We start from the raw sequence: 16204 nt of genomic DNA on the forward strand, positions 1-16204 counted from the left end.
GCAGCTCTTGATAGTGAAAAGTGTCTTATCTGGCCAAGCTTTCTTACTTGCACGCATATGATTCTGACAAGCGAGAATAAGCTGCACATAATTGGATACTGTTGCTTCTTCCGCATCCCCATTTTTTAAAATGCCACAGCCAAAAGAAAGAATTAGCCTCATCAAGTAAGGATGTGTTGAATGTCCTGCAAGAGATGTGAAAATGAGATATAGCCTGAATAGCCAAAGTGTTTCAAATGCCTCATTTGCACTACATGAGTCAGACCACGTTTGGTCTCAGTGGGAATGTCTGGCTTGACCTTAGAGAAAGAATTCATCTAGGCAGTCGCAGTGGATCACAGTTGACCTCTTTCACATATAGCACAATGCTCTTCTTTTAATTGTCAAAGCTTCATACTCTGAGGTTTGAGAGAGGAAAATGCACACATGTCCTGGAGGTCTCAGTCCACCGCTGAGGGAGGGAAAGAAAAGAAACCAGAAGGACTAATGCAAGAAGGAAAAACCCACAGCTCACACCTCACTCTTTCTTGGAAAATTCTTTCAAAACAAGAATTTAGAAACTAAATACTTAGACTTATAACTCAGTAGGGGAGAACGGGGTAATTTGTCACACGGGTTGGTTGTCACAATCGTTATATCTCGGAACCAGAAGGCGCTGTCTGTGAAATTTTGGTATGTAAATATCCACAATTGGGGTCAGAGGTCACCTACATAGTCTTCCTTGGAGTTAGACTGCTGAATTTGAGGTGAGAGGACTGTTTGTGTTTTTCATGTCAAATTGAAAATATTTAGCTCCTCAGTATTTTTCTTCTAGGCTTTTACACAATGGGTTTATAACAAAACACTTGTTACCCATACAAAGTGTGAAGGGTAAACTATAGTTTAGATTGTGGTTAGCAAGCTAATTAGTTGTCAGATGGTTGTTGGCCTTGATGCTAGCAAGAAATTCAAGTTGGGGTTGGTCGTTACACATTTCAAGCCAACACCTTAAGCTTCCATTTAATGTAGGAATGACTATTGAAAGATGTTTAGGTGATGAGCAATTCTCACTAGAGTAAAAAGTGTGCCTACTTACCCCGTTCTCCCCTATGCCCAGAGTCAACAGTGATGTTTTCTCAACTGTCCATCTATCTTTGTACACTCTGTTTGAAAGGAGACTCAAAATGATAGCAGCTCTCTGAGGCTCGTTTCAGCACAAAAGGTTCTATAGAGATGGAAATAACAAATTACTCTCCAGATACGAATCACTTACTTTTGTTCAGCATCACCATTTAAATGTACATCAGTAGGCTGCCTATGCTGGTAAGTGAATGTGTCACCTACAGTCTAGGCTTTCCCATTATTTTAATAATGAGATAGTAACACATTGTGAATCACAGCTGAGCTGAAAATGGAGCTCTGTCACCAGTAACCACTAACATGAAAATGATGTGTATCAAGTATAAAGTTTATCATGTCCACTATTTAGTCTAACACTTGCTAAATCGCACTAAACACAAATTACAGGGAAGGTATTAGGTCATGACATTGGACAAGTTACAATTTTGACCCAGTAATGGAAAAGACAGGGGATTACAAAGAGATATAACATCCCGAGGGTGACATGAATGTGTTTACCAAATCTCATTACAAATGATCCAATAGTTGATGAGACATTTCACTCAAAACCACAAATGTCAACCTCAAAGCGGCATGAAGGGAAAAGTCAAAGGGATCACAGAGTCAGCGCGATTCTTTTTCAGAGGGCCAAGAATGTCTTCACAAACTTGTTGCGTCAATCCCTCCAGTAGATTATGAGATATATCACAGGATAAATCAAAACCTTTGACCTGCCACAGTGGCGCTAGATGAGAAGTCAGGGAGTCACTGATATTTCCAAACCTAGAGCTGCTAGCATGGGAAAAAAATACATAAATCTTTAGTTGCGGTTGGAAAAACTTTCGAAACAAGACACGCAGGCTAGTTCAATTACTCAGCTCACTGTTTCCAAAGTCAGCAATGAAGTTGGTTCAGCTAACCATCAAAGTTTACACAATGTTCTGTTTGCAGAAAAGACAAAATGTATTGCTTCTGTGCTCTGTAAATCTCAACGATTTAGCAACAAGTTTTGACCGTGTAGAACTTTTTTCCTTTTTTCAATTCTAAAATCTTTGAAACCTCCAAGCAGGAATGTGTGAATTCTAAAAGAAGAATCGGTTTCTTTTCTATTCCATTTCACGCACCAAATCACTAACAAACAAAAAAACATATTTGTCATGAGTCCTCGGTCAGAGCATTGCGAACATGGTGTTAGTGTTACCGTAGTGTAGATCCAATTGTGTGAAAGGACTAAGTCTTCATTCTTCATGTACCATTCTACTGGCTGCTGCCACGATGCAAAGTTTACACCACGCAAGGTCTTAAACGTCTGTCCCTGAAAATGAATGTAACCATTGGGTAGACCGCAATTTTTAACCAGGAAAAGTATTTCAGCCGAACGAAACCACAGAAATCTCAAACATTGATCAAATCCAGCAGGTCACTCAGCAGCTATATTTGTGTTCTTAAACTATATTTCTCTCTCTTGTTTATTTTTATGCTGGGTAAGCTAAAGTGCAGTAACCTTACTTCAGGTCGGCTGATTTCACATGAAGCTGTCGTTCATCACTTTGGTTCAGCCATATCCCTCCAAGGCAGCAATGGCATCCGTTGTGGGTAACCAATCTGAACAGCGTTAATGTAGGTTGGAAATTGTTTCCATATGGGACCTGTTTTCAAGCAGGATCCTTTTGCGGGGATAAAAAACAGATTCCATCTCAGGCCGGCAATGTGAAAGAGTTAGACAACTTTCGCACTAGTAGTAATAACAACACAGTCCACCTTTAACCCCGGTGGATGAATCAACAGCACGTTTCTGGAAATGCACAGGGGAGACCAGAGTCCACTTTGTTCTGGTGAAACTACCTGGCTACTCATTTGGACAAAGCGTATGAAATTGAGGATACTCGCTTGTTGGTGTCCTATCAACATTACTGCTATTGTCCAAAGGTGCTGCAAGAATCAACACAAACTGAAAGTTCCTCGTAGTCACTTTAAGTCAAGAATGATTCAAATCTAACTCTGTTTCTAGCTTCTCCAATCTGCTGAGATGTGCTGCTTCTCTGTTTTATACAATTTTAAACTGAAAGCGTTGGGGTTTTTCACTGTTTGTCGTCAAAACAATGCAAGATATTTGAAAACATCGGCTTGATGAAAATAGATGTTAGTTGCAGCCCCTACATTTTATATCTTTATCCGGGAAGTCAGTTGTTATAAGAGTCTAGTTTTGCTCGCCTCATTTCATCATTTGAGTTATTCCACATCTTACAGGCCCCAACTTAAAAATCCCAATCATACATCATCTCAGGCAGAGAGATTTGAAAACCTCTTATATAGCAATCTGTAATCAGGACTCACATAAAACTGAACATTTCCTGCACATAGCACTAACAGTAACTCTGAAAAATATATGGAATATTTTTATCTCTTCAAATAGAGTCACTACACTCTCCCGCCCCCATCTGCATAATATGGCAGTGAGAGAGCAACAAGCCACTTTAAGATCATCGTAGTCTTTGAACTGTATATTGAAGTGTTTTGTACTTTGTGTTTGTCAGAATAAAAGACCTCTTTCTTTGCATGGTGATAATTCATCCCTTCATCATGACGCTCCCCTTCCTGCCCCGCTCAGTCAGTCTTTAAATGAGCCTCTATCTGGCCCACTTCTCTCAGGGCTGGACTCTTTGACCTCTGCGTGCTGTGTGATGTAGTGGAGGCCTATATAGTATGCTTGCCCGCCACGTTCCAAAATGGAACAGAACTCCTGCAGTGATTCTGGCATAGGTTCAGAGGATGACAGCCGAGAGTGGGGGCGCTTCAACCCCGAGGATGTGTCCAGAGGTCCAGCCTCCTGCCATGCTGGGTCCCAGGTGTGTATCCATTCATGGACATAATCTGCTCTCTTTTTATCCATCCCCCCCATTTCTCTTATATGCATCCTGAGTGGATTAGCATGTGATGCAAGTGCAGAGACATCTGAGGGATGGAGTATACTGAGAGGGTTAAAGGTGGAGTCAGCAATTCTGGAGCACGCTTGTTGCCCAAATCACTTTTTTATATATTTTTATAAATAAAGGGGCCCACCATAGCGAGCAACATGCCCGTATACGAGCCTAGTCTGTGTATTAACACAGGATGTCTTTCCAATGCACACATAGTACAGATAGATAGCGGATCGTGAGATATTTACTGATTTTGAAAGAAAAGTGATTTTTACAAAAAAGGATTCTCAAGAATCACTGACTACACCTTTAATGAAGAATTGTCAACCAAAGCCACATTGCAGGCATGGGTTGCATGAAAGAAGAAGGGTATGCTTACATTTGTAAAGTCACTATTACTTTCTCATTTTTATTCAGTATCTGCAAGCACCAATGGTACTGCACTTAATGCCACTGTGAACAGTGATTGACTGGCAGTCATCAGCAGTAGAATACCTCAATTAATCCATTTAGTAATTAATGACATGAAAAGAGATATCTAGTTCTATATGAGCCAGGCTTAAAGCGCCTAAAGCAAAAGGCTGTAGAGTAACAGCCATAAAAAAAGCCAATGATTAATTAAGACCTAAACCCTCTGGAGGAGGAAGACAATTTGACTAAGGGTTTTCTGGTTAATGTGCAATGACTGAATAAATATTTTACCAGTGCAATCTTCAGTAGCACAGGCAGGAGGTGTGTAAACCAGATAAATGACGCAACAGACATCCAATTTCAATGGTGTATGCCAGAGTAGTAAAAATGACAACTGCTGGCTCCTGTTTGCTGCTGTTATATTTAAATTATACTTGTGTGACTTACAAAGCCATGTTCTCTTATACCACTGGGACGAATGCCAACTGAGAAAATTGGGTTTACTCATTTAATAATTCCAATCTTTGTCGAGTAACTGATGAAATATTGGGATTTGTGAGTACAGCCGTTGTTGTAACACTAATTCATGTGTGGGCAGCAGCAGCAATTTCACCCATGTAGAACCGCTGTTTGAAATACAGTTCTCAACAAAGGGCAAACAGTAACTGACAAAGCAATTTTCCACTCAAGGTCTCCATAATACATTAAAGAAAGATTTAACCTAACGCCATTGATCACGGTATGAATACCTAACTATGCGTCACAGGCTGGATGTCTCTCCTTTGACAGGGCTGTAATTACAACTGAATATAAATGAAAAGCCTCTTCAAAACAGTGTGCACAGTCATGTAAGAAACTTGTTTAGTCGAAAGAAACACCCGAGAACCCATTGACCTTCGCTTAAATGGTCAGGAAGAACAAATAACTGTTGTACTGAGTTGGGCCTGGAGGTCAAGACACAGTGTAAGTGGGTATAAGAAGAAATGGATTATATGAGACATGTACTGTGAGGTGAAATAACTGATGTTCGGATTTAATTCAATTTGATTCCTTTTTTTTAATACTACTAAAGGGATTAAAGGCATGTGTTGCGAGATGGTGCTCGATCGTGGTGACGAACCAACAGAGATGGATAACAGAGATGGATGAATGTTTCAAACTCATTTTGCCTCTGACTACTGGGGGGGGCTCAGAAATATGTTGTTTTGCACCGCCCATCCACCACACCCAATAGTGATGGCATGGTGTTCTGGAGTACACCTGTATGTCACTGCAGCAAGGTGAGAAGTAAATCCACCGGAGGGCAGCAAAACAACATTTTATTAAGTTACCCCTTTATTAAAAGGTGATGCTGTATGTTAAATATTACAAATGGTGGTGCTTCCTCCAAGTGCCCAAAATAAAAGAAGTCTATGAAGATAAAAAAAAATTAAAAACAGTGTGTATGTTCACTCTCGATGATGGAAATTCAAACCCTGCATTTTCTTTGATGGCAAAAAAGGGTAAAAGCAATACCAGTCTTTAATCGTTCCCCTCAATGTGGACATGAACACAATCAAAAACCCTGACAGTTGAAAGTCATGGTGTGTTTTATGTAAAACCCCCCAGTGTGCTGAAGAACAACACTGGAAAAAATAACATACCACTTTCATAATACTGCCATACTTCCTCATTTCAGAGAAAAGCTTTTCTGTGGCTGATCCCTAAAACTGGACAGAAGAATGAGAGAAATTACATTATTCTACACTGGTCTTGAGACTGGTCTTTATTCTTTCTGGGGCTTTCAATGGTTGCTTAGCATGGTGGTGGTGCTGGTGGTGGGAATGGGATTGGCTGGGAGCGACACAGAAAAGTATTTTCATCAGACATCAGTCATCTCATCCTCCATCTCATCCCCCTCAGCTTCACCTTCTGCCTCGCCTTCTTCTTCCTCCTCCTCTGATGTCACATCCTGCTCATCCATCTGGGACACACACTTTGGGCACGAGCAGACAAACAGGTAGTTCTCCCTGGGAAGAAAAGATTAGATTACTACCGTCACAGTGTTGCGCCTCCCAACAACAGCTGCATTCGTCAAACACATTTCATACTCAAAGCTATTATTAGTATTATTGTTAATACATTCAGCGAATATAGCCCCGGAAGGTTTGCAGCAACACCCCTTGATTGCACCTACACCTCCTGAAGGTTGACAATTAACATAATATACAGTTTCAAATCTATGCATCTCAGTGCCGTGCAAAGCAAACTTTATCTCTCCCCCCTATCGTTTTATTCTGCCATACATACACAACAACTCGAGAGCGCACAGTCATCATGACAGTGAAATCCATAAATCATGCTCTAGGACTGAAAGACCACACACACACTTAAATAAAGATCGGAAAATAACTCCATACTGCATCCACATTATTCACAAAGTTTGTACTCTCTACATTAACATCGTCAGGGAAACATCTTTTGTATGCCTGCCTGTCCATTGTTGGACAGGGATTCCCCCTCTTTGCCCTTCCTGAGGCTTCTTCAATTTTTATTAGGGGGAGTTTTCCTAATCCAATTTAAGGGTCTTCGGTCATAGGGTGTCGTATGCTTTGCAGATTGTAAAGCCCCCTTAAGGCAAATTGTCATTTGTGATACAGGGCTGGAGAACATGCTGATCAATGAGGAGCCATCACACTGCTAGCATCTCCGCCACAAGACGGCCCATTATGGCCGGAAAGGCTTTTTTATTGATCCAGATTTCCTAACAGTAAGAGTTCCACCCCACCATTGGTGATTCGTCCTGAGGGGTGGGGTCCCAGATGTTTACCTCAGAGTTTTGTGTCTGCTGTGACGGCTTCGGTCCCGCTGACAGCAGTCCAAGTAACTGATGCAGATCTCCTGAAAATAAAACGAAAACAAACTGGATAAAGAACCCCAACATCGATAAAATGAAGTTATTAGTAGTAACAACAGCAAGCACATCTTAGTCCCCTTTAGTTTTTTTCAAGTGTTTCTTTCTCTCTTATGCAGGAAGTCCCTGTGTCCTTTCCTCCTTCTACTGAAGGGAGAGCTTTGCAGTGACATTACAGTGCGGCGCAGATGCACGCCTTCTCAATCCTTGTGACAGCTTGAACAAACCCCCTCCAATCCTCAGCCTTCTAATACCGTACGACAAGGGAGCTCACAAAGCAAGAGATGGATGTTCTGCCCCTCTGTCTATATCCCAGGCCAAAAAAATATTATCACACCAAAGCCAGGCGTGTCAGCTGACCTCTCCTGGGTTGATGTCACTAAGGGCACGGAGCTGAAGCAGGAAGTTGTTGTCAGGGAAGGATGCCTCTGCGTTGGGTATGCAGCTGTGGTTACCTGCATTGGGGTCAGAGAGGCAAAGAAAAAAGGTCATCCGGCAGCTTCTTGAACAGAGTACCAGAGTCCTCAAACTGATCTGACAACAGTTCATAACAGACATCATCACCTCCACTCACATGAGCTTTGAAGCAAAAAAAGGCCAGAGCCCTCACAGTTCAGAAAGTCTCCCGTTTCTATGGGGAGAGAGAGAAAAACAATGCACATTTCAGACCTTTCTGTTGAGATCCTAACCCAGGTTACATAACAAATAAGAGCAAAACACACCAACGTAACAAACACTCAAGCATACAATATGGGACTTTTTAAAAATGTGCTCAGTTGAGGAAAAAAAACACTGTAAGACAGAGATAAAAGCTGTGTGACCTTTCTCAATGTCCTTGTACAGCTGGTCGATAAAAGAGTCCAACTGCTCCCTCTGCTGGGCAGAAAGATCCAGGGAGTCGCAGGCATGAACCCACTGACTCAAAGAGCTGAATAGAGAAATGGAGTGAACAGAAGGAGAGAAATGTTTCAGATGATCCAGGGTCAGATCTAGTTTAAAGCGAGAGAAGGACAAGTGAGAGGACGAGGGGGTTTACCTGGTGCCGATGCCTTGCCCATTGGTTCCCACAAGCGCAAACAGAGAGCGGAAACCCTCAGGGACAAACCACTGCAAAACAAACCATATTTTTGTTTATTTATCCATGCCATGAGATTGATTGATTTTTATTGATTTTTATTGAAGCCCCTTCCTCACGAAGGTCGTCAGCTACAGCAGAACTGGGCAGAATTCACAATCTGTGCATTTGCTCTCTAGTTATGTCGGCGTATAAACACGGTTCTGGAGGTCGCAAAGGTTCATTGGTTAGTCGTCATAATATTATAAACGCACATATCCGTGACGGACTGCCTGATTAGTGAGGGTTACTGACGACATCAACATGACACTGGGACATTTTTTTAGATGGCATTTATATTAAAAGTGATTTAATTAGTAGGGCATTGTTTAGAGGACGAGCGACGCAAATAAAAACTAGTGCACAGCTCCTCACTGAACTGCCCCGAGCAACATACTCCAGGAGTTAATGTATGAGAGCAGCTTAAACGAATGATCGATTAATTGGATATGTGATTGTCTGGAAATGTATCTGCAAAATGTTTTATAATCAATTAGTCACCAAATGTTGCTGTTAATAAATTGCCTAAAAACATTTTCAATGACAGTAGCGTACAATGAATGCATTTTTTAGTTTGGATCATTGTGGCAAGTCATTGTTTACTATTTTCTGACATTTTAAAAGATTAAACTATTAATAGAATAAATAGAATATAAAGCCAAAGCTATAGGCGACAGCTAGCTTAGTTTAGCATAAAGTATGGTAACAGAGCGCAAATGGTTAGCCTGGCTTTGTCCAACAGTGAATAATCTGCCACTCAGCACCTCAGCGCTGTATGTTGTGGCGATAAGTGCTGAAGTTTTTCTTGGCTTGGAACAGGGACTTCCTGGAGTCTTGTTGTCATGGTGAGGTAGCTAGGCACCCATCAAAAGTCACTCCTCAGACAAGACAGAGTCCAGTACAAAAGTTAGAAAGTGTAAATTAGTAAGCTTTAGAGGGGCTAGTTTTTTTGTTTGTTTTTTACCTTTGGACAGAGCAGGGCTAGTTGTTTTAACTAGTTTCTAGCCTTAATGATAAGCTAAGCTAACCAGCTCCTGGCTTCATATTAAGACTACCGTACAGTAAAATAATTGTTAGTTTGCAGCTACAGCTGTAAATTATTTGGTTAAACTACATATGGAAAATCATGTTGTGGTTAAATTTGAGCTCTTGTTTCTTACCTGATTGAGATGATCATCAAAAATTGCTGCTTTGAAAAGGCTGTGTAACAAGGCCAACTGCCCCTACAGTAACGAGAGAGAAGAAAAAATTACATTTCACATAAGAGAAAAGATAGCGTACATCATGAGCATCTGTGGCCACAGAGGGATGTAAGGCAAGTATATTTAATTATTTATACACCTCAGTAAAGGGGGGAATAACACCGCCATGTTTCGCTCACTGAACCGTAAAGAGCCATGATTAGCATAGAGGCATGTCAACAATAAATTCATATTTCTAGCAGAAATAACATGACGGTAACTTACTTTGAACTGCTCTCCCAGGAGCTTATGGGCGATCTCCTCTTCCTCGTTAGCTGCCCGGCTGCAGAAGTGTGAAAACAGCTTCTGCCAGTGTGCTTTGTCTTTGGCCTGGACAACAGAACCAGTATTAATCGTTTGTTTACTTGTTAGTATGCAGTATAAAAATAAAATAAATATGGAGCAGAGAATTGCTTAAACAATGTAAAGCTGAAGGGAATTGCACAAACTTCCATTAGTTACATAACAATATTATTAAGTGCAGATTTAAAGTAGGTACATCACATCGCGTTCGATTAAAAAAGTGTCCTCTGACCAGGTTGTCACCGAAGCTATTTTCACATCCAGTCTTCTTATTTAGGACATCTGTGTTAGGCAGGGCAAAATTCCTTTCAATCTAGCTCAAGATTGTGTAGAAGAATAGGGAGTGTGCAAAATAATCTCACTACTACACGCAGCATGTTATGACCTTTCACAACCAGGTGTTTCCATTATGTTTCAATCGGTTTTGCATGGGGACTTTCAAGATTAGAACACACACCAAGAATGAGTTGAACCTCAAAATAATTTAAACCCAATGATTTCAAATGCTAGGAGTAATCACAGACTCACCTGTTTGACCAACGCTACCATTCTGGCCATAAGCATGACACTGGAGGTCTCGGGGGGGTAATGCATACTCCTGAAGAGGAAAAAAAAATGGAGCGTCAAACTTGTTCTAAAAGTCTAAAATGTAAAAGAAACTGTGCAGTCAATGAAATTATCTATATAAAAAAGGCTACGTTACCTCCATGCATCTTTAAGCTTGTTGATGGGGTGGTCCGGATCGCTCTCGGAGGGACCCAAACACAGGGCTCTATGATACTGATCTGACGCAGCCTGTCGACACTCACTGCTACAGTACATCACCTTCAGAGGGACGAGCAGAAAAAAAATGACTAAAAGATACATGCAAATCAATACATCAAGAAGTGTATTAAACACATAATAAACTAAACTTTGGGCCTCATTTTTTCATGTAGCTGTTTCCCCCCCCCCCCCCACCAAAAAAAAAAAAAATCAGTCTTCTTGTTGTAGTCGGACTCTTTTCACATCTGTCCAGCTGAATGAAGGAAATCTCAAAAAAGAACAAATCACAACAGAGAGGGTCATTTATTTTCAAATCAAAGTTGGTATTATCAGGATTTCAGTAATCCAAGGACAAAAGGCTCAGTGCATATAAATTGTTAACAAAAAAAAATTCCACACTTAACACTCTGCAAAGAATATATCTAATCTTATTTGTTGTACTTGATATAGCTTCATACAGAACAGGCTGCACTTAAGAAATAAATAGGTTATTTGTATGCCAAACACAGTTTTTTTTACATAAAACTTTTTTTTATTGTTTATTTGTTAATTTTACTCCATTTGTTTACTTCAATTTAATTTGAATGAAATTGCTCTTTATTGTGATATGTTGTTGATGTTCGTTATTTGCACTTTGTTGCACTTGACATCCTTTAATTTTACCTCTGTTGTGAAGCTAGTTTTAACTTGCCTTTAAAAAGTCATGCAGTATACTGTAAATAGTTGTTATAAGAAACAGTTTAGAAAATGCCCAGGATTAAAAGGTTCTCCGTTTCAGTTCCAATCCAGCCTGCAGCTGATACATACAGTATCTCACAAAAGTGAGTACACCCCTCACATTTCTTCACATTTTTCTTTATATCTTTCCATGGGACAACACTGAATAAATGACACTTTGGTACAATGTAAAGTAGTCAGTGTACAGCTTGTATAACAGTGTAAATTTACTGTCCCATCAAAATAACTCGACACACAGCCATTAATGTCTAAACTGCTGCCAACAAAAGTGAGTACACCCCTTAGAAAGAATTTACAAATTGGGCCCAAAGTGTAAATATTTTGTGTGGCCACCATTATTTTCCAGCACTGCCTTAACCCTCTTGGGCATGTAGTTCACTAGAGCTTCACAGGTTGCAACTGGAACCCTCTTCCACCCATTTATGACAGCATCACAGAGCTGGTGGATATTAAAGACCTTGCGCTCCTCCACCTTCCGTTTGAGGATGCCCCAAAGATGCTCAATAGGGTTTAGGTCTGGAGACATGCTTGGCCAGGCCATAACCTTTACCCTCAGCTTTTTTAGCAAGCCACTGGTCGTCTTGGAGGTGTGTTTGGGGTCGTTATCATGTTGCAATACCACCCTGCGGCCCAGTTTACGAAGGTTGAGTGCACATGGTCAGCGTCGTACACAGAGGTTGGCTTTGGAAAATAGACGTATGAGTGCTGCCAGCATTGCTGAAGGGCTTGAAGGGGTGGGGGGTCAACCTGTCAGTGCTCAGACCATACGCCGCACTCTGCATCATACTGGTCTGCATGGCTGTCATCCCAGAAGGAAGCCTATTCTAAAGATGATGCACAAGAAACCCCACAAAAAGTTTGCTGAAGACAAACAGACTACGGACATGGATTACTGCAACCATGTCCTGTGGTCTGATGAGACCAAAATACATTCATTTGGTTCAGATGGTGTTAAGAGTGTGGAGCGGCAACCAGGTGAGGAGTACAAAGACAAGTGTGTCTTGCCTAGAGTCAAGCATGGTGGTTGGAGTGTCATGGTCTGGGGCTGCATGAGTGCTGCCAGCACTGGGGATCTACAGTTCATTGAATTCTAACATGTACTGTGACATACTGAAGCAGAGCATGATCCCCTCCCTTCATAAACTGGGCCGCAGGGCAGTACTGCAACATGATAACGACCCCAAACACCCCTCCGAACGACCACTGGTTTGCTAAAGAAGCTGAGGGTAAAGGTTATGGACTGGCCAAGCATGTCTCCAGTCTTAAACCCTATTGAGCATCTTTGGGGCATCCTAAAACGGGAGATGGAGGAGCACAAGGACTCTAATATCCACCAGCTCCTTGATGTCGTCATGAATGGGTAGAAGAGGGTTCCAGTTGCAACCTGTGAAGCTCTAGTGAACTACATGCCCAAGAGGGTTAAGGCAGTGCTAGAAAATAATGATGGTAAAACAAAATATTGACACTTTGGGCCCAATTTGGACATTTTTTCTTATGGGTGTACTCACTTTTGTTGACAGCAGTTTAGACATTAATGGCTGTGTGTCGAGTTATTTTGCGGGGACAGTAAATTTACACTGTTATACAAGCTGTACACTGACTACTTGACATTGTATCAAAGTGTCATTTATTCAGTGTTGTCGCATGGAAAGATATAATGAAATATTTGAAGAAATGTTAGGGGTGTACTCACTTTTGTGAGATACTGTATAGGCAATTTTGTAAAAAAAAACAAAGACACAGCCAAAGATAAACGGTCTCAGTTTTTCACTTTGGTTAATAAAAAGAATGAATAGACTAGATTGGCTTATTGACCCATGGTACCAATATACTGAACTCCAAATCAGCTAATCAAGTCAAGTTCCTCCCAGCTGGCTTCCAGTCAATATTTATCTTGACTTGTATTGATCCGGACTCTTTTTCAAAAGGACCTTCCATCAGTCAAATGCCTTCATAAACCACTAGCAGTCAAAGAGGACTAACCTGGCACTGGGGACAGGCCTGCTGCAGCTCCGGTCGAACCCGACAGAGCTCGGGGTGAGGTAAGCTGAGTCCAGGGAGGCCGCTGAGTCTCCTGGCATTCTCCTCAGCACTCTCCAGAGCACGTAGGCAATACTCACAGGCTACATGGAGACACAGTACAGCAGAAAGGCTGGAATAAAACACACCACTGCAGATAGATGCTAACATACTGGTACGGTGGTGGAGTACGGTACTTTACCATTTAGGGACTATTTCCGTTCTTATGCTACTTTGTACTTCTATTCCACTCTACATTTCAGAGACAAATACTGTTCTTTTTACTGCACTGCTTTTATTTGATACATTTAGTTACTTTGAAAAATGGATAGATAGATAGATAGATAGATAGATAGATAGATAGATAGATAGATAGATAGATAGATAGATAGATAGATAGATAGATAGATAGATAGATAGATAGATAGATAGATAAAGCTTTTTTAGGCTTACACTTTCCTACTTTTACTCAAGCGCTTACTTTTTGAATATTATCCACAGTGATGCATTGTTACTTTTACTTTAGTACTTCAACCACTGTTAATTAATGCAACACATTTCTCACTCCTTGTTCATCATTGCAAGACACAGATCAAGACTTAGTAAGTGGCTGTGACCCAACAGGCTAATTGCTAGGGCACATGCTGCATAACATAACTGCTGCAGCCATGGTTTGGTCCCATTGGAAAATGTTTTTTCATGTCATACCCATAATCCCTTTCTCTATACACCGTGATGTATTTGATCAAAAGGCAAACAGGAACACTTTTAGTTACTTGACTAAAACGTTGTTTGTACGTAGCGGACATGTAGCAGAGTGGGGACATCTCACCTTTGTATTTATACTGCGAATTCCACAGGAACTGGGCAGAGACCAGAGGCCGCTCAGAGAAAATGGCATCTCCCTTCTTGATGCTCTTTTTGGCAAAGAGACCCTTACCCTGAAACACACATGACACACATCGTTACTAATGTAGAGAGACCAAAAGCAGGAGATGACAAATGTCTCGACCATAACTTCATCTATGCACTGTCGAAGCAGATCAGTTGTGTTTATTGCCTAATTGGCCTTTTCAAATATTTAATAAGTGTAATACATAATAATATATTCACTGCTCAGTAAGGCATCCTGCCTGCTTTATTTCAGTAGGCTAACATATAAGATTGGTCCATGACCATGATGACTTGAATAAACTGTCAAACTACCCTCTAGTTTTTGCCAACAAACCATAACCTTTGGGTGAAAACAAGGCTATATTTTACTACTTTGATTTCTGATTATTGTATGAGCTTTAAAGTCAGAGTCCTTAATCTATTCCGTTCTCCGATATAAAAAAATAGAGAATACAAAAAAATGTGTATTTGTTGAAGTTTTGAAGTCAAAGGCAGTAGCTCCATCCATGCATATAAGCTACCACCTCATAATCGCCTAATGTAAACTAGTGAGTGCTGTGCCTTGAGCTCTCTGCACTCACTGTAGTTTGAAACGAACACGCTGCACCTCCAAAGCAGTTAACTTTCGGATGGTCTTTGGATTCACACAGATCTCGTATTGACACATCCTGAGGTCCAGGCATGCAGTGGTCCAGATCCTTGTGTAGCCTACTTTCTGAGCCCAGCAGTGCCCGCTCTGCCCGGCGCTGATCCACGCCGCTGCTGAGCTGATTTAAGCAGCCGATCGCTCTGAATCTATGTAGTCTTACACACCCGAAACCCCCTTACCTTAATGTTGTCTATAAATCGGACTTCCACGCACGCGGCTACTTTGCCGGGATCCACGCAGAAGGAAAACATGTCATGCAGGGGAGCAGCCATGTTGCTGACGACCTTTTCCCTTTCAACTCTGACACTGACGTTTTATCTTCCAGATAGGGGCGGGGCGCCCTCTGGTGGTGAACATGTGAACTGCACCTTCTCACTGCTCGACATTGGAAGCTGTCAACTTATTTTTTTAAGTAACTGTTACATTTTATTCAGTGATAGTAGCCTACAACAAATGCATTGCCAGTTTCAAAGGCAAATAAAAACTCAGAGTAAACAGAAGAAGAATATTTATTATATATCATTCATAACAATTAACATTTTATATTGTTTTACTAGCAAACATTTCATAAACTTGTAGTAAAAGTATTATACAAAAAATAAAAATACTAATTCATAATCAGTAGTATAATATAGGCCTATAGGTAATACTTTTATATTGTACACAATAAGTAATTCAGTAGGAATACAACGGTGTTGTTAAGAAACAGTCAGTAGTGGAGTAAAATGTGCTTCATACAAGTTAGGAAAGAAAGTTAGTTTACAGCATTTGACTACAGTAGAAAAAAATCAAGACACACAAAATATGTGTGTTGTTTCACATTATTAGGGTTAAAATACCTGGCATGTGATAAACTGAAATTTACCGGTTAAACAGTGTTCAAACTAATATAAATGAACAGCCTCTGAGAGAGTGGCTTCACATTGGCAGTATTGCTACATTATGATCCAGTGGTATATCCTAGTAGTTTATTATACAGAATATTGCAGAGATTCCCTGGACTTAATGTATATACAGTAAGTATACAGTATTATGTTCTTATCGCAGCATGCATTTCCAATATGTCAAAAACATACTTGAGAGGATGTTTTCACTCAATGCTCCTTTTGCCAATGTATCCATCATAACAAAACAGACTAAATCGTGAATGATAAATTG

At 40.7% G+C, this 16204-nt stretch overlaps 1 protein-coding gene across 1 annotated transcript; it reads right to left on the reverse strand.

Annotated features, from left to right (window-relative positions):
- Window positions 1-4982: 4982 nt before the first annotated feature.
- smyd5 (SMYD family member 5) lies at window positions 4983-15331 on the reverse strand. Its single transcript, XM_080035258.1, has 13 exons — window positions 15226-15331; window positions 14336-14444; window positions 13468-13607; window positions 10685-10806; window positions 10510-10579; window positions 9904-10008; window positions 9598-9660; window positions 8360-8430; window positions 8145-8251; window positions 7898-7954; window positions 7684-7778; window positions 7240-7310; window positions 4983-6439 (listed from the first exon to the last, which is right to left on the reverse strand). The coding sequence occupies exons 1-13, from the start codon at window positions 15316-15318 to the stop codon at window positions 6292-6294; spliced, it is 1251 nt and encodes a 416-aa protein (XP_079891384.1). The 5' UTR covers window positions 15319-15331; the 3' UTR covers window positions 4983-6291.
- Window positions 15332-16204: the final 873 nt, after the last annotated feature.

This window comes from Ammodytes marinus (assembly GCF_949987685.1).
Source record: "Ammodytes marinus genome assembly, chromosome: 10".
Classification (NCBI taxonomy): Eukaryota; Metazoa; Chordata; class Actinopteri; order Uranoscopiformes; family Ammodytidae; genus Ammodytes; species Ammodytes marinus.

Bases quoted from the DNA above. Each gene is read 5' to 3' on its own strand.
- smyd5 (XM_080035258.1), bottom strand. From the start codon at position 15,318: ATGGCTGCTCCCCTGCATGACATGTTTTCCTTCTGCGTGGATCCCGGC. The intron at 8,252-8,359 runs GTAAACCCCCTC...TTCTCTATTCAG, and splicing joins GGGCAAGGCATCGGCACCAG to CTCTTTGAGTCAGTGGGTTC. The intron at 6,440-7,239 runs GTAAACATCTGG...TTTTCTTCCCAG, and splicing joins AGCAGACACAAAACTCTGAG to GGAGAACTACCTGTTTGTCT.